The sequence below is a fragment of the Protopterus annectens genome, chromosome 3.part1, assembly GCF_019279795.1.
Source record: "Protopterus annectens isolate FY-2018-M chromosome 3.part1, PAN1.0, whole genome shotgun sequence".
Lineage (NCBI taxonomy): Eukaryota > Metazoa > Chordata > Ceratodontiformes > Protopteridae > Protopterus > Protopterus annectens.
Window position 1 is genome coordinate 1,130,001 of NC_056732.1, and position 19,843 is coordinate 1,149,843.

At 39.2% G+C, this 19,843-nt stretch overlaps 1 protein-coding gene across 7 annotated transcripts in view; it reads right to left on the reverse strand.

Annotated features, from left to right (window-relative positions):
* Positions 1-19,843, reverse strand: part of GLCCI1 (glucocorticoid induced 1) — a 1,677,723-nt gene that overhangs the window by 765,359 nt on the left and 892,521 nt on the right. For all 7 annotated transcript variants that reach the window (XM_044066485.1, XM_044066483.1, XM_044066481.1 and 4 more), the window contains exon 3: positions 12,555-12,644. In XM_044066485.1, the coding sequence (XP_043922420.1) occupies positions 12,555-12,644 (90 nt within the window). The remainder of the gene's footprint in view (positions 1-12,554; positions 12,645-19,843) is intronic.

Here is a 19,843-nt window from a genome sequence, read left to right on the forward strand (position 1 = left end):
GTGACCGCACAGACGTCAGCATTCTCTAAGGTGAGGAGAGCTTGTAGGGAGTGTTTTTTGTTTAGACTCCTACCATTAAGCAGCAACACATTTAGATTTTCTTGGTTTTGAATTGCTATGTCAGAAGTACTTTCAGTTTAGCATTGCCTAAAAGGGCACTCTGGGAGAGGACAGTGTTTTAGCTAATATTCAAATGCCCGGAGGGGAGAGGTACAGGCCATCCCTGACAAAGCAGTGTGATCTGTTGACCATCTCCTTCCATGCTGACAAATATTGCACCCCCTTAGAATGACATTAGAAATTAAACCAATTATTAAAGTCAGTCGTCTTCTGTTCATATTGTGGCATCATCCTTGCAGAAGGTAAAATGCTGCTCAGTGCTATGATCATACCAGCCTAGGACACATTTTTTGAGAGCTTCATGATATTTCTCTACATTTAGTCTAGAGAGGTATGTCTCAGGTCATTTACACCCACATGGACTATGACTGAGTCATACTGTTTCTTGTGGTCCAGTGACCTTACTGTGTACGTAATGTGTTGGATCCTGGCCCCTGATAAGCAACTGATCATGACTTTCTCCTTACTCGGCCTGGTTAACGGGGACATCAGTGTGTCTCATAATGGAGTCTCCAATGACCAGAATGTTGGATTGTGTGGTGGCTTGCCTTATGGGCTTAAAAGCAGAGGCTTCATGAGATGCAGCTGTAGGTGTTGATGTGGGTGATATTTTGAACAAGTGCATTTGGGGTATTTGTTATGTGGCATTCCCAGTTTACCAGCATAATCTCAGTGTTTAAACTAATCTCTCTGCCCATTATTTAGACTGTACTTGCAGTACTTCCCAGTTAAAGTCTTCTAGTGCTGAACAAGACCAAAATATATGTCCCCATGTCCCTCTCTCTTCATATTTATAAGTCCAGCATGTACATGTACTGGGCTGTCCTTGGAACATTCCATTAAATAATTTCTCAGATCAGCACTTAATGGAACAGTAGATCTTATAAATAAAGCAAAGAGAGGCCATAACAAGAAATACTAAAACAACCTCTACATTATACTGTCAAAACTTTGCATAATCAAAGTCTGCAGTTCCTTAAAGGCTAGCCTAAATCTGACATATCACATGCAGTTAGTGCAAAGGGCTGGTTCAAGGTTTCCAAGCTTAACCCTATATTTTACAACATCAGTTATTAGAACTGCAGCCCTTAGATGGATGTGTCTTATGTATCCATTTAGGAGACCTTAAAAAAGTAATTCAGGTTGTGTGCAAAATGAGAATGTATCTTTCAGGTTAATATGCTATTGGAACAGTCCCTTTAGGTACAGTCAGTCGTGTATTATTGCATCTTACGACATTAAGTAATGCCAATCCATTATGAAAATGCTGGATGTTTCATTAGTAAGCACTCAATCTAATGAGTCAACAGTGTTCCAGGTGTCTAAGGTACCATTTGTGGATACCACAGCTATGTATATGAAATAGTTATCATGTAAAGATTATTTATTAGCATTACGCTCATTTAAACCAGCACTACATAATCTGTCACTTCGGCAATCTATTCCAAATCAGACTACAACTTGTACAACAATGGAAACACAGGTTACTTCATTCAAATCTTCTATGTATTTCATTTTGCAGTTCACAGCAAAATGCCTGGGTACTTTAACATTTTCAAAATCCTTTTGCAACAATATTTTCTTACTGAGAATGAAAATATAAAAATAATATGACAGTGTTGCTTAGAACTGTTTGATCATATCTGAGATTGCTTAGAAAATGTTACATAAAGCCTTCTTGACTTCTGAGATGATCTCCAAGATGTAGGACAGAGTATCAGCTCGGTGCTGGAGATGTATAAAAACCATGTAATGGCACATGGATCCCACACTACAGTCCACACCTGATCCAGAAGTGGGTGCAGGCACAGAGCTTAATACACTCCCTGTGGTCTGATGGTATGAAAGTACCATCACTTCAAGTCAACTGAATTATTTAACTTCTCGTTTCCATTTGTGATTCTCAGCACTTACCTACCCCTGGGGGCTAATAATGACTGCAGTGAAAAGGTATAACAAGAGAATGGAAAGACTCACTACCCTCAACAATCTGTTGAACCTTTATTGTTGTTGTTACACAATGTTTACATCGAGGATATTTCAAGAGTGGTAAGATAAATGTCATGCCTGTGGACTGTTAAGAGAAACTAGACCTTTACTTAGAGCATGTAAATAATTACAAGTTGTGTTTTGTACATTGTGGTAAATTATATAGATGTTGCTGTTGTGCTGAATGTGGTCTGATGCATTTCGCTCTTGTGTCAAAACAGCAAAAGGTTGGAAGGGAATATGTGGTTGGATGATTTATATGTAAACATTATTAATAGTCCATAATTATAAGTTTCCCTTATGTGTGATTTGGGTTTGATGTTTATGTCATATCTATACATTTATACAACCTTTAACAAAAAGCTGAAGAAAAAAATTACTTTTAATCAAAAAGTCCACTTAATTGGCTGAAAAGTACTAATTACAACTCAGAATAATGAAATATGAATCAAGGACATGCAAAAGGCCCGTGTTTGATCCCCACAGCCTTTTCTTACATTGTCTGTGAATCTAGGCAAAGGGTGTCAATGTCCTATGTCATACCTGAAAATAGACAATTCTTAATTTCCCTGGACAGCTACTGTATCGTTAAGCAGAAATAAACAAACATGTTATGCACACTACCTGGCAGTGTTTCTGTGGTTGATGTCCAATTTCCTTCCCTTGGCTGGATTCTGCTTCTGCCTTTATCTACAGTTAAGCAGCACACTAAAATATGTGAACTGCCTCAAACAATTCTACATAAACACTGACAAATTAACTTGCTGCCATTAAGTAAGCCAAAAAGTGAAAAGGTGATGGAATTTTTCTTTGCAGGATGGGCTTTGGTTTGTCCACCCACTTAAATATAATCTCTTCTAATTCACAACAGCACAAAGAGAGGTTGCAAATCCAAAATTCCATGTGCCAGACAGTTCTGTTTCAGCAAGCTCAGTCAGCTGTTTTAAAAGACACTTCCACGTCACACTGTAACTGTACACTTCAAACCTTGATCTGCTCGGCATCTAATCAAGTGTTGCAGCCAAGACGCTGCAAATGTTTCTTATGTGAATCAGTGTCAAACTATTGAGTGCTATTCTTAGCTGCTACGAAAAACAAAATATGATCAATTCAATTTCAAATTCAATTTCATCTAACGAAAAACAGAATCCCAAATCTAAGTACAAGAAGTCACAACCAAGCCTTCAGAAAACAGAGATACCAGTGTAAAAAAATATGAAAGAATTATAACATGTTATTTTCTTATTCAGCTAAACATAGATGTGTTTTTAAATGAAAGTGATTTATTTTTCAATGCTCGACTGTCGCCAGTTAAGCACATAATGACCTGTACCTTATTGACATAGTAAATGGTGGAATTCAGAACTTCAGACTGCATACCAAAAATAGCCTGAACCAGTGAATACAATATAATATAACCCTTTACAAGTTCAAGGGGCAGGTTATCTCGCAGAATTTAAAGGTATGACATAACAGCACATACTCAAACATTCTTTCCATGGCGCACACCTCTACTCACTTTCAGGATATTTAAAGGCTCTGTAAACCACTTTGACTGAAAATAACCCCTTCGTACATACTATATATTCATTAATACTGCACCCTTCTAATAAAAACACATCTACCAGCCTCATGGCTCTTACCTGTTGTATCACCCACTTGTACAGTGTTCAGGTGAGTAACGTGTAATATGTTTCACCTGACAGCAGTGAACAGATACCCATCACTGCAACTGTCACAGGCAGCCTAAGCTCCCACTTGCAGTTCACAAGCTTTGTGTTTTATCTAAGCATAACCTCTACTGCACCATAATACTCTGTACTACCCCTGTTCCAAACTCTCTTTAGAGTCGCACTCCAAACACTTTTACATATGTTCTGAAGTCAAGCTGTGCATTTCTAGGGAATGTAAAACAGCCCATAACACTGGCTGCAGCCTGGTATGGCAAAGTAGCTTTCATCACACCTGTTTGCCCAAAATGGAGTCTGCCACATCTGGAAGGTTTGTTTTTCTTCAAAGATATACCAGTTTTGTTTTAAGACACTCGGTCTCTTCCTACAAGGTGGGGGTGTGGGGGCAAATCTTCCACATTTAAAATAATTTATTTTATTTTAGTTCATCAGGTGCAATATGAATGAGTGGAATGTGGCAAGACTTTGATACATGCTATTGTAATCACACTTACTTTTGTTGCCTTTTTGTCACTCAGGTTTGGGACTCATTTTTCTTATGTATGTATCCATTATTGACTTTTACTCACTTGCTCAGTACACGCGTTATTGCATCACAGTTGCTCAAGTGTAACTGCATGCATTAGAAGCCGCTCATTCACTTGTCTCCTGCTCCATATAACAGTGATTATCTTCCTTCACAAAGCATATTGTACTTTAGTAGCGGTTAGGCTCACAGCCTCGGGCAGAAGGGGCTTCCTAGTGAAATGTCTTCACTTGAAATGCTAAGTGCTGACAGACTGAAGAAAAAGGCTGAAACAACAAAAGAAAAAAAGAACCTCAAATATCAAATATCGGGTCTATATTAAAACCCCGAAAGCTCTTAAATGCGAATGTATGTACATCGACACATAAAGATCGATGTACATACACAGCGAAACACGAAAACGGTGAAAATCAAAATGCTGAATGTGTTTCATCAGCAAAACGTGCCACACAGGTAAGTACAAAATAAAAAAAAAAAACATTAACACGCTTATGCAGGGGGGCAAGCCCCCCTGCACCTCCCATGTGGGGGGGCTTCTCCCCCCAGACCCCCCTTCTTAAATATACAACTCCGAGACTGCACTACAGGGGGGGAGGAAGGATATATTTCCTTATCGCCACCACTGTGCTGCTGGCTAGGAAACACATTCAGTGTTTTGATTTTCGCCGTTTACGTGTTTCGCTGTGTATGTACATCGACCTTTATGTGTCGATGTACATACATACATTCACATTTTAGATCTTTCGTGTTTCTAATATGTAACCCAAATATCGCTCCTCTCCTTTAAACTTCTTTTTTGCCAGAGGGCAAGTTCCCCAGAACCCCCCAAACTTAAATATGCCAATTCTGAGAATGCCATACCTCAGAGAAAAGGGAATATTACTGGATATAGTCATCTAGGACTTGGTTTTGTGACCATTCAGTCTACGTGTTTCAGGACTTACTCTAGCAGGTCCCAACATTTCAAATGATTACCAGGACAAAGAGTGATCTCTATTTTTCTGTCCTTTTCCCGCATTAATGACTCTTTCTCCAAGATGCAGCAACCTCTGAGTTTGACTGTTAAAGAACTCTGGTGAATGGTGGGTTGCTCCTATTCAATTTTTTTACGTGTATGTGTATGGTCAGGTCGACCAAATGCAGTTAATTCCATGCAACATTTAATTGCAAATCCAATAAAAGGGGTGCAGTCTTGCTCTAACAGTATTGTAGCAGCGGAGATTATACAATATGTTTAGCATGAAATTTAACATCTTCCAGCATTAGTAAAACATGGTTTTGTCCTTACCACATTATTCAAGGACTTTATCAGAACTTTGAAAAATTGGAACAAAGAATCAGGAATAATTCCCTGATGCAATAGATCTTCCAAAACTAAATCAATATTCCTGAATGCCACATTAAATTCATTGCTAGATACCATAATATAAGTATTAGTATTCTATAAAAGGGAAAACATCTCAATATAATCAATGTCATTAAGCAGTACTATACCACCACCTTTCTCAAGTTTCATAATATGCTAAAACAATGAGTAACAAGGTCACAAAGACAAACCAATCAATAAAAAATACAAGAAAAATCTAGCCAAGCTAGATTTTCCACTGTGTGACACCTTAAATTAACCTCTTGTATTAAAGGTACATGGGATATATGCAAATGACCCCTTAAGAGCATCAGGTGTTTCAGCAATTCTGAATGCCCATGACTTTGTTTCCTTTTTGAGTCTGTTACAGGCAAATTCAAGCCAATAAAGCCAAACCCCACTAGCTGTGGACATGCATGTTTCAACCTTCTTATGGCCTCATCAGCACAGCATAAGTGAACTGTTTGGCTAACTTTTGGAAACACAGGGTTGTCGTATGCAGGTGATGTTCATAACCATTAGGGTGTCTGCAAAATATTCCAACTAATAAACTAAAACAATGATTAATAAAGTCACACAGACAGACCAATTAGTAAAAACTACAAGAAAAATCTAGCTAAGCTAGATTTTCTACTGTGTGATTCCTTAAAACCCCTTGTATTAAGAGGTCAAGAGGTTCTAAGGAATCACACAGTGTAAAATCTAGCTTGTAGTCTTTACTGATAGGTTTCATAACATGGGTAGTTTTATCATTGGAGAGAGTGTTGAGCAACATTCTCTCCTCCATACTAAGACTGGACGATTTAAACCTGACATTACTACAAGCTAAATTATAAAGGTCTTTTTGCAGAGACTCTCTAAAATGTAGAGATGGTGGTGTGCATCCTGGGATACCAAGTACTATGCTCTCTAAAGGTATTCTTAATAAAAGGGGCAATGTTCTCTTGTTCCTTGTAATACCAGGATAAATATAATTTCCTGCTAAATAATTTTAACTTTATAATGGCATCCGTGACATCATATTTCTTACTGGGAACGAAAGTAAACCCTTTTTCAAATAAACTGAAATCTGTTTTATCACTTGGATTTTTGTGTACCCAAGACATTGGATTACTGATGGATTTTGTTCAGTTAATTTTGTTTAATAATTTTCTTTATTTCGAAGGGGAAGTATATAGGCAGATTAAAGTAGTTGTCATGGGTATAGCTTGTGCATCCATACTTGCCAATTTAGTTAAATTGTCTTAGGAGAAGCAAGCAGTCTTTCTATCTATATTTTGTTCCTGTTGTAAGATGTACCTCAGATTTTTGGATGACATTTTCATCATTTGCAATGGAGATGAAAAGAGTGTTGTCAAATTTATTGAATACCCTAACACTTCTACACAGTTTCTGACATTTACGTATAAGTATTGTAGGGACATAATTATTTGGATACCACTATTTTCATGACCAATAGTGGTTTTGTTTCTAAACTGTATATATAAAAAAAATACTTTTTCTAACTCATACTTGCATTTCAGCAATTTCCACCCTTTTATTTACAAAAAAAATGGTTAAAGGCAAGTTTATAAAGATTGTTAGGATGATCTTGGGCATCAAATTATATGATGCAGAAATAAATATGGTATCTTATATGCTTTTAGAGAGGGGCTATCCAATGGAACTACTTAAAACATGTGAGATTTGGTTAGGAGTGAATGGGGAAGGAGATATAAACTCCCATTAGGTACTGGTTTAGCTGACACTAACAAGACCATAGCTGACTCTGAACCTTTGGGAACAGAAATACATATTTAAAAAATGATATAAAATGAAAATTACCACAATTTTAATAAGACTATGGTCTTACAATATACTACTGGTTCAGAACAAGTGAAAAAAAATGTTAAGCGTAATTGGAAGTTTTTGAAGGTAAACAATGAAGTATAGTAAACAATGAAGTATATAATTGTGTTGGAGAAGAACTGTACTTTGTTTATAAGATTTCAAATAAAATGAAAACCATTTTGAAGGGGATGTATGTAGCCAACTACTGAATTCTATAATACATCCAACAGGAACAAAAAATGTGGTATGTGAGTAGTGTCTCTACATTTGTACAGGTGACCATATGAATACTGACAACACATTTTGGTCAAAAGTGACTTTGAAAAATGGGTATTGTAATGCAGCATAATTTGTTTATATTGCTAAACACAACCAGTGTTTGGGATTTTACACAGATAAGAAAGAAAGAGTATTCAAGAAAATGATATATGAACATTGTCAGGATATTAAGAAAGGCAATTCCAATAATGCTACATATAGGCATGCTGTGTATGTAGTGATTTTAAAAGATTTGAATTTGGTATTCTAGAAATTATTCTATCCAGCCCTGGAGATGGTACATGGGAGACCACCAATGAGTGTAGAGAATTCATCTGGCAACTCAGACTTGTTGCAGTACACCTCCATGTCTTAACAGAAATGTGTCTATCCATCCAGTAGTAAAACCGAGGGCAGCAAAACTTTGATAAAAATATTAATCAATTAATATTAGTATAGAAAATTGAAATACATATTTGTATATTTTTGTTAGCGTTTATGATTTTTCATGTTCTTTATAATTTTTTGTACTTTGCGTATTGTTCAACTTTTTAATTTAGAATAGGTTGCACTTTTAAAGTTGATAGTTTAGATAATATAACATTTTATAGACAACTAGTATATGACAATGTCTTTTTAAGTTTTTTTACTAAGTGGAATTTATCATGTGACATAGATTCTGCATTTAACCACTGGGGTATCTTGTTTTCATAGTAGTGATGAAGTCCTTGAGAAATGTGGTAAGACGAAAGCATGTTTTACTAATACTGGAAGATATTAAATTTTGTGCTAAACTTAATGTATACTCTCTGGTGCAATGATACTTTTGGAGTGTGACCATAACATATTTATTACATTTGCCATTAAATGTTGCTTGGAATTAATTGCATTTGGTCGATTTGTTTGGTTTTCTTCCCTGGACTTCCACACACAGTGGTAGTGACCTTGCAGTCCACTCTTTTTTGTCTTGGTTCTGTTTTTTGCATACTCCATCCTCTTTCTTTGGTTTGTATGTATATGATGAGTGTGTGTGTGTGTGTTTGTTAGTAGGTTTTATTTTTGTTTAGTTGTTGAGACCTGTTACAGCTCAAAGTATGTCTGTCTTCAGCATTTGTGTATTCTGGCTGTCAGGCTGGAGTATTTGCGTTTGTTTGGGTGGGGAGTGGAATTATACTTCAAGGCATGCAGTTAAAAGCAGTAGCAGTGGATCCTGTTTTGTATACCGTATGATTCCTAAGGGATATTAAGTAGTTCAAAAAAGGGCTCTTTTATCTGCAACTGCATGCAGCTTTGTTTTTTTCTAATTTTAATTGCATTTTCTCAGATTCTACTTGATACAATAGGTAGAGTTTGAATTGCCGGACATGTAACTGCTCAACATCATACTTATCTGACATGGAAATGAATGACTCATAAAACAGATGCTAATATTGTCTTTTGGTATAAACTTTGTATTAAAAGCATTAAAGTAAGGGAGCAGGAGTAATGCCCACTGCCTCAAAGGGCAAAAAAACAAACAAGCTAAGATGTCTGCCATTTTGGGTATCAGTCAAATGAATGTCTATCAATTTATATACCCATGGCGCTACACATGACAACAGGTTGGTCTACCAACATGCTGCTTACATTTCTACTTATAATAATGATGTCCCACCATCAGCAGTTGATTAGGAGGACATATGGACATTCTTTTTAATAATTTCACTAGGGGTTGGTGTAATGGTTATGGCGTTTACCTCAAAAACACAAGGTACTAGGTTTGATTTTCACCTTTGAGGGAAATTGGCTAGGCTTAAAATGACTTACAAGGGTAGCTAGCCTAGTTCTTAACTATGAAGCTATATGGTTAACATGCAAATATAAGAATACACATTCACAAACAGACTTGCATTTATTGTTCTGAATGTAAAACCCTACATTGTCCATTGGATTGCAGAGTGGTTATACAACAGATCCCAAGTAATAAAAATTGCCAGTTGGGCTGCAAATTGGATAAACAACAGATCCTAAGTAGTACAAATTGCAAGTACCCTATCTGAATGTAAAACTGCAACTAGTAGGGTACCACAGGGATCACAGATGGCCCATCTTCTGTCTGGCATTTATTTTTTTTTTACATCCAAGCCAATATCCCTGAAATGTGGTTGGACAATTTTTTTCTACTATCTGCAAGCTGGGCATTTTTATCTGCTCATCCACTGCTACTAAACTGCTCCAACAATGGCTGAAACATGCTCTTACCTGGTGCACTGAAACTGGTTTTATGCTAAATGCAAAAAGGTGCAACAAAGTAATATTTATCAAAGAAGCTGCTCCTGCCTGGTATAAGGGGTACTCCTCTTCAAACAGATAAAGTCATAAGAGACCCAAGTACAGAAGTGAAAAACTCTGTCTCATTCAGTCATCATGATTCCACCATAGCCAGGAAATCCTTCTATCTGACCCAGTTAATTTCCAAGGGAGTTATCTTCAAGATCCCATGAAATCATCTTGCTATAATAGTCTTCCCTTTTCAGAGCCATCCTTAAACGCAGTGCCCCCAACTGGCATGTACAAATCCAAGCATGTTGCTCAAATAGAAAAACCAGAATGATTTTTAGCCAAAACAGTGAAAGACCTTAAACCCTTCAACCACACCAACAATTTGCACAAGTCTCCTTAAACTCAACAGCCTGCTAGCTACACCAAGGAAAACTGTATCTCACTTTTCAAGCCAAGAAAGACCCAGTCCTGTTTGTCCTCCTATTTCTTCGCAAAACAAGCGGCTCATCAAACACCCGTACTAGGGGAAATAGATGTATATAATATCACTGGAGGGAGAATTTCTTAACTTAGTGTATTCCCAGTCTATGGAATAAGTTACCAGTAAAGGTCAAGCAAAATGGTACTCTGGCTGCCTTTAAGGATTGTCTTGATTACTGCAAGATCGACATACATTTACCCCAGGGCTATCATGTAGAGCCCTGCACAATTTGAGAGGTGAGCATGATCGACATACATTTACCCCAGGGCTATCATGTACAGCCCTGCACAATTTGAGAGATGAGCATGATCGACATACATTCATCCCAGGGCTATCATGTGCAGCCCTGCACAATTTGAGAGGTGAGCATGATCGACACACATTTACCCCAAGGCTATCATGTACAACCCTGCACAATTTGAGAGGTGAGCACTATTAAATGCTTGAGAAGGGTGGCAAGAATATTAAGTGTATTTACTTAAAGTGAGTACAGCTATGCATATTATGGACCATGTGATTGCTTGCTTTGTTTTATTCCTACATTCCCATGTTTATAGGTAACTGCAAGACTGGGTTAACCACCTGTTTAAATGTTACCAGGGGCCAGATCGTCAGTACGAACAGTGCATTCAGGCAGATTTATATGCAGACAGTGAAGCAGCATGTGTTTCAGGAAATGAATTCGTGCCAGAGCTCCAGATGAGAAAATAATCATTAGAGGTGGTGGTGGTGGGGGGGGGGGGTGACAAACTATTACTGTTGCAGGATGACAGGCCAAGGGTCTGAGTTTAGAGCTGCAATGTCCAGACAGTAATGATGAAAGATTTAAAGGCGTCATTCTCATTCTCTTCTCACATGACAACCAGGGGCTACCACAAGTCAACCCACAGTGCACTTACCCAGCAGTGGAGCACAGAAAACTGCAATGTGGGAACACCACTGATGGAAAACGGTGAAAAAGAAAATGCTATGCTGTCATATGTGGCATCACACAAAGTCTGTTTGCACTTCATTTCTCACACTGCTGATAATGGTACATACTCAACACTCAGCAATAAAACTGATACATTTGTTGCATTTCCACGCAATAAAGAGTGTGCAGAGGTAGCAGCCATTTATAAATAAAAATGCTAGAACATGAAATTAAACTTAGGAAGGTACTAAAAATAATAAAAAAAATGGTCATTAACTCTACTGCAGACAATTAAGTACTCACCACAGCAGCACTTCTAATGCCTTTTTTACATATTTTGTTTAAGGAGGGAGGGGTCACTTTGACAGTTACTTATAAATTAGTACTAAGCTAACTGCCTTTGCGATCCATTTTAATCCTAACCAATTATCCCTTGCGGGACTCAAACCCTGCACCTTGTGTTTGTAAGGCAAACACCTTAACCATTAAGCCACCCTCCCAACCTTATGTGAGATGCATACCAGATGTATACTGAGTCAATAATGGTAGTACGTAAAAGTAAACTAATTCTTAATAAATAATCACAAAAGAACTAAACTAATGCTGTTGTTTTTGATTTTGATGCATACCATCTAAATATCAAGGGAGGTTTATTGTAGCTTAGTATGACCTATTACACTAGCTAACCATACTAAGGAAAAGGGAGTGTAAAAGTGTGTGTGTGTGTGTGTGTGTGTGTGTGTGTGTGTGTGTGTGTGTAAAAATAATCAAAGTATGCTCTTGGAAATTTACTCTCATTAAGGGCTAGTGCAATATATGTTTTTAAAAAACTGAATACAGAAGCACAAAACATGTATCACAAATCTTTCTGTGCATCAATTTATATAAACATGGCCAAAACTCACATTTTCATATTGACATCATTTTACGGCCTAGACACTAAATAAGTTATACTAATTTTTATACAGGATATTTTTTAAATAATATTTTACCAGAAGCTATTCCCTCTAAACTTGCTGTGTGTATCCAGGCCATCTAAGTGATGTCAAGTGAAGTCATTCAGGAAATTTTTGTCAGAGTTCAAATTTGTGACAAGTGTCACAGCAGGGGCTAGTTACCTCCTTGAGTTGGTCAGCACTTCCCCACGAAGCGGAGCGCTGATGTGTGCTTCGTTTTTCTACTGTATCTTCTGCCCAGCAGCTGGGAGTCTGGAGAAGACAAAAAACCACAAAATTAAAACAAAAATCAAATAAGGTGACAGAAACAGCAAGACCACTGATTATGTCATTGTAGGCTTAAGCACATACAGCTTTTTAAAATTATTTAAATAACAATCAGCTCCTCTCTTTTTTTTTTTTAGATTACTTGGTTGCTTTATCAAAAAGTTGCAAAATAAGTGAAATAAAAGAGCTCAGCTTTGTAACTTAATGAAAGCAAATAACACTGATAGGAACCAGATCAGTCATCTGCCAAGATGATTTTATATTTATCTAGTAACAGCTCTGTAGCTGAGATGAAAACATAACACAATGTGGTGGATAAAAAAATATTTCCATTTAATAAGCAGCAGTGCAGTAAATTCAATTGATAATGTTGAACAATCTGTAAAAAAAAAAAAAACAGGTGGCTTGCTACAGTTTCATCTGGCAGCAAACTAGTCTCCAGAAACTGTAGAGGGGGAAAAATCTGGTGTAACCGTCACTGGAAATAATGAAGCATAACATAGTAGGAGAGCAGCTAACCTCAAGAGCTATTTTTGTGGAACCCTGGTTGTCTGTTATTCAACAAATAGCATGTTACTATTTCTCTACATTAGTTATAAAAAAGTTGCTCTTTTATGATTCACATTATCTGCATATGTGAATTAAACCTATGTGTAGCCTGCTTTTTTTATTTTTACTTCTGCCCAGAAGTGGATATTTATGACACATTACTGTACTTTTAAGCTATCATATACCACAGCAGAAACACTACTGTCCTAGTAGCTCAATCAAAAAATGCATAAAGTAAGTAAAAATATCAGAATTATACAAAATGCACTGACAGACTAGGCTGTTACATACAGGTCTATGTCATACCCTTTGTGAAACACAATTGACAGCTCAGACGCATCCTTTTGTTATCCATGCACGCCTTCTACTGACCCACATTTAGCCAGTAGGTTAACTTATTTACATAAGGACTCTTTCCTCCCAAATGGCAAGCACAGACTGTCCAGATGTTTTCTACCAGCTTGCATGTAGCATGCTGCATTAATTCGTCACTGTTAAAGTAAAAAAGTATTTGTGACTTAGCTTGAGTAGACTTTTCAAGGCATAGTTAATTTAGTTAACCTTGTCACGAAAGAAGATACTGCCAGCCCAGCTATCTGAATTTTGTAAATAATTATATGTCATTTGTGAATATCAACATGATTCATATAAGATGTTTGTGTTACACATGTATTAGAGCTGTATGTCATATAAGATGGTTTGTACAGACGTGTGCTGAACAGGTATTTTACAAAGTGCTGCTTGAAATGTAGCCACAGTGTACCCTACTGCAATAGAACAGAAATGTACATACACCATTAATGTCTTTCGACTTTTCCCGGTTAGGGGTCGCCACACTGGAGCTCCGGTCTGCTAATGATTGGCAGTGGATTTTTACGGTGCAGAGGTGCCAGCCCAACGCCCACCCTTCAAAGAAGGCACTCCCATTCACGCATGCACCTACCTGCATGTCTTTTAAACATCACTTGACCACGGGGAGGACATGCAGACTCCACACAGAAGGCGCTTCCAGTGTTGGAAGACTTGGCTTGGAACCCTGGATAAGGACTCAGCTCTATAGCTGTGTAAGTGGGGAGTCTTACTGGGGATCTGGAGAAAGAGGGAGAAATCAGCCCCGGACTGACTGTGGTCTCTGTGTTTTCTTAATGGAAATTGCACTTGATGCAGAGAGCTGCATCTGGAAATTCTGTGTGCATACTTGTCATCCTCCCAATGTATGTCCCCCACTGGTGCTAGTGGTGAGGATTGAGGCTCCTTGATTATTAGTCCAATGGTGGGGCATCACAAACCTATCAAAGTAATTTGGCTTCATATAAAAGATCTTCCAAAGATAACTTGCTTATTTCATCCTCTTGTCCTATATTGCTTGTTAGATCCTTTTTCAATGTTTCAAAAATATTAATTTCCACTACACATTTTGGCCAATACCCCTTTCCATATGCTTTACTACTGTTCTTTCAGAGCTATGTATGTAAGCAGGCACTACACTGGGATTTGACAGTTACAGAAATAATTACTTCCTTGTTTTAATCTTCTTTTTATACAGTCTGGAATTCTGTAAATACTTCCAGTAAAGAAAGATATAAACATAGTGATGTTCATCATATCGATCACTGCTGCAGTAGCCTTAGCTATATGGGGTTATAGCCTACCAAAGATATAACAGACGGACAGCTTCCAAAGGTTCAGGGCACCTTCAACACACCCAAACTGGCAGTTCAAGCTGAGCGGACTACAAGACAAGCCTGGGTGCCAAGCCCTTTAGAGCTTTACTGCTGCCAAACAGTATGCTTTTCTGATGCTTTCTTAGACTGATGATTGGCTTGTGCTGCTCCTTTGATGAACAGATAAGTTCCCTTTGAGGAAAAAACTTCCATTCAATATTTTTTTTTTTATTGTTAATACATTCCTCTTCAGGAAAGTTATTTTAAAGTTAGAAGTTTGAGTTTTAATGGACTCTCACAAGACCGTACTGTACATTTAAATGGGAGCACTCTTTTTTTCGTGTCAGCTTACAAGTTGTTTAAAGTAACTGAAAACCTTTTTTATGGAGAAATTGTGTTTGTTTTACTTTGTGGGGCTGGCAAAGTGCTTTAAAGTTGTTTTACTGTATTTGTTTGTGAAAAAAGCAACTTTTTAAAGACTTTTAGTTTTTACTGGCATTTGCTGCTTGTTTCTCCCAGAAAATAGGTACCATTTTCAGTATGACGTTGGAACAAACTGTCAGTTCACAGTCAGTCCTTATTTCCAGAACAACAAAGAAAAAATTAAGCAAACAGCCTTTGCAATTTCAGCAGGCTAGCAATTTGCTTTAGCCACTGGTGGATAACTCTGCAATTTACACAACTCATCTTTTATTTCAGATCTTTCTGGTGTAGCATTTACAGCCACTATGGACCAGGAGTTAGCCACGTCCTCTGCAACTGCTGGGGTGCCCTCAGCGGGCAAGGGAGACCCACTCCTGTTGGTCTCGGGAGAGAGAACAGGGAAAGTTCTCCTGTTTTGTCAGAATGTTGTGCCCATCCCTGGAGAAGCTGTTGCTGCTGCCATAATAAAACTGTTGGTCCCATTTTTTCTGTCATAAAGGAAGAAAATCTAAGCATATATCTAGTCCTCCTCAACTCTCTTTAGACAGGAGTAGTTTACTGGTCCACCTAACAGTTTAATTCAGGCTATTAATCTTTCATATATAGTAGTTTCTGGTAAAAGAAAGAGAGATTCCTCCTTTACTGAAGAGCCAAGATTTGCTATATCCATGACTCTTTGTAAGCTTCTGAGCCTCCAAGCCTTTCTGTGTTGGAGGGAAGCCTTCTAGCTTATCCGTGGGAGTGGTAAGCACTAGGTAGCATATCTACCACAACAGGAGTGGTTTCTGGCCCAGAAATTGTAGTTTACTGGCCGTTTGGTCAGTTTTTCCATCTCTTTCAACTTTCTGATTTAAAAGCACGCGTTTGCGCTTGTTTCCCACCTTTCCTGTAACTAGTCTAGTCCAGATATAGACTTGCTGTATCCAGGACTGTTTGTAAGTTTCTGTGCAGTGCCAAAGTCGGCTCTTCACTTTTTCCCTTAGATCTGCTAGGTCTCACGTCTCCTGCACTTTTACTAGCTTATTAGTCTAGCACTCTACCAGACTTCTGGTAGCAATTACTGTAGCATACAAAAGTGCTACCAGCACTAAACGTAATACAAGGAAACAGCTCCAGTACTTATTAATGCCCACCCCTCCAGGCATGTCTAAAGGTCAGTTCCCTGTGCTTTCTCCTATTAACCTGGTGAACCTGGGCATCCTGAGGCAATGTAGCAACTGCCTCATGTACACCGACAACCCTCTCCTCTTACCTCCCAACACTCAGACTTGCGCGAGATGCACTTATATATCCAAATTGGAAGCCACACACTCTCCAGCCAAGACCGGAATAGCTGGTTAAGAGAAGGTCAACACTTGCACCATACCACATGGAACACATAGCCCTCCAGAACACACACCAGCACTGCCTTCACATAAAAGCACAAACCACACACCCACCTTTGCGGAGGCTCTCAATAAATATCTACCCAAACAGCAGAGACCTCCAAGGCAAAAACTCATTCAACCACCACAACACAACACTAATCATGAGACACATAACTCACTTAAGCAGTGTGCCACTCAACCAAAGCCCCTAAGGCAAAACAGCATGCCCAAAACACTAGTCATAGGTAGCTCGATAGTGAGGCACACTGATGTCCCACTCACTAGGTTGAATAAGGCGAAAGTAACAGTCAGCTGCCTGTCACATGCCAGGATCCACCACATAATGCACACACTCATGTCCCTCAACAATAGGTACAAATATGACTCTGCAATTGTACATGTAGGTGTGAATGACCTCAAATGTACCTACCTGGACTACATGGAAAGAGACATGGAAGAGCTCTCGGATTATGTATGCCTAGGCAGGTATGACCCTAGCCCTGAGCAGCATCCTACCATCACCCAGAATGATACCACAGTACGAGCAGAAAATGATTGATTTCAACAATTGGCTAAGTTTCTGGTGTCACTCTAGGGGGATCCCGTATCTGTCTGCCTGGGATGACATGAATGACAGACCTTGATGCCAGAGATGGCCTGCATCTGTCACCCCTGGGCTTCCGGATACTGGCCAAGGCTCTTGCCACCCCTATAGTGCCTTTTTTAGGCGATGTTCCAAAGACCAAAATACCACTGTAACAGCTACAAAGAAATGCAGTCTGAGGGTCATGCTGCTCAAAGCTAGAAGTCTAAACCTCAAAATGCACTCGCTCGAAGCACTCCTTAAAATGGAGAACATCGACATTTGTGCTGTAATAGTGACCTGGTTCAAGGCAGCAGAAAGCACCCCTGCACTACCAGGCTATAACTCATTCCATACCTTTAGGCCCCAGAACTTGGACCGAATCTCCAAAGGCAGTGGTGTTTAAATATTCATAAAGGATGTGCACACCTCCAGACTGGTAGCCCAACAAAACGCATCAGAGATACTTCAGGTGCAGCTAACATTGGGTAAGACAGCGATTCAGGTCATAGCCTGTTGTAGGTCCCCAACCATGTCCCAAGACTCACATACCATGTTCCTAAGCACCCTGGGGAATATTAGGGTCCAACCTAACAATCTCATACTGGGCAACTTCAACTACCCCTCCATTAACTGGGGAAACTACTCATGTACCAATACACTTGCCCAACGTTTCCTGGAATTCAATAATTCTAATGCCCTGGAGCAGCTCATTTTTACCCCCACTAGAGGTAACCTGGTCATTACTAACATGGGTGACTGTTGCTCTACACCAATAGTCAAATCCTCCCTGGTTAGATCTGACCACAAACTAATCACACACCCCCCCACAAAGGTAACCACCATGAAAAACTTCTCCAGAGCTAACTTTGGGCTCCTAAAACAGAGGTAGCTAACTTCACGACACCTATGCAAATGGGGAATAGTAGCATGACCGCAGAATCATGCACAAATGCACTTTACGAACACGTACACAAATGCATGGATCTTGCCATACCCTATAGAACCAAGATGCTCTCCTATAAAAAAAAGGAAGCCAATCTGGTTGTCCCCTGCCAGAAATAAACTCTACAACACAAGGAGGAAACTGATGTGGCATAAGGTGAAGTCCCAATACTGGAATAACTCCCTTATAAACCTCAACAAAATGTTGAGATCCCTTATCAAATCCTCTAAAGCTAGCTATGAAAACAGAATTGCAGCAAATAGTAAAAACAACCACAAGGCCTTCTATAGTTATGTAAAGAATCTCCACGGCAATACCCAGATTTGCTCTGAGCTACTGCACAATGGGAACGCCTATACCGAGCCAACAGATATTGCCAATATACTGACCGACAGATTCAGTGCCAACTTTACCCCCTCAAAGGACAAATCCCAATACCAGTAGATTGCCAGACACCCAGTATTACTACTGCACAGGTAAAAACAGCACTGTCCAAGGCCAAGAATACAGCTTCTATGGGATCTGACAATATCCCTGGTTGTGTTCTACATGAACTACAGAGTGAACTGGCACCTCACCTGTATGCCCTGTTCAATCACAGCCTCACATCAGGCTTTGTCCCTATCAAATGGCACACTGCTACAGTCATCCCTCTCCACAAAGGAGGCATGACTACAGACCCTGGGAACTATCGCCTCATTAGCCTGATGAGTCTAATATGCAACGCTATGGAACACATCATCATGGACCTAATAAACAAGGATACAGGGACTCTCCAAACTCTGGATCTCACATAGTTTGGTTTTGTGAAGGTTAGATAATGCCTGCTCAACTTGGTCGACTTCTTTGAGTCAGTCACCAGAGTTGTGGATGAAGGCAAGGTGGTTCATGCAGCCTACCTTAATCTGGCCAAGGCCTTTGATACCATTCCCCACTCAGGAATCATAGAAAAACTCACTAAGCTATGCATCAACCCCTATATCACTAGGTGGGTTGCAAACTAGCTCACAGATAGAACCCACAGTGTGAAAGTAGCTGACTCCAAGTCAGACTGCCGAGTAGTAATGAGTGGAGTCCCACAGGGTTCGGTTCTGGGTCCAATCCTGTTTTGTATCTACTTCTCTGAAGTCCAGGCCAACACAAAGGGACTCTGGCTCACAAACTTCGCAGATGATTGTAAGCTGGGAGCTATTATTAACTCCCCAAGTGGTGATGACATCCTACAGAATGGCCTCACTGAGACCAACGACTGGTGTCAGAACCAGGGCCATAAGCTCATTGCCAAAAAATGTATCGTCATCCCCTTTGGGAAAAACCCGGTTCCCATGAATTACCACACCGATGGTAGTCCACTGAACACAGAAGGTGTTATAAGAGATCTAGGTACACAGGTTGACAGCAACCTCTCCTTTGATCACCATATTGCCACAGTGGTCAAAGTCTTTTTGTGTGGCACATCTCATCACTAAGGGTTTTGCATCCAGGAAGAAAGAGGTCATTGTCTCCCGCTACTCTTCTCTCATTAAGCCAATCATAGAGTACAATACCCCATTTGGCATGTACTTCACTAGACACCTGCAACAACTGGGGAGGCCACAAAAGTACCTCACAAAGAGGATCCTAGGCCTTAAACACTTGTCCTACATGAACAG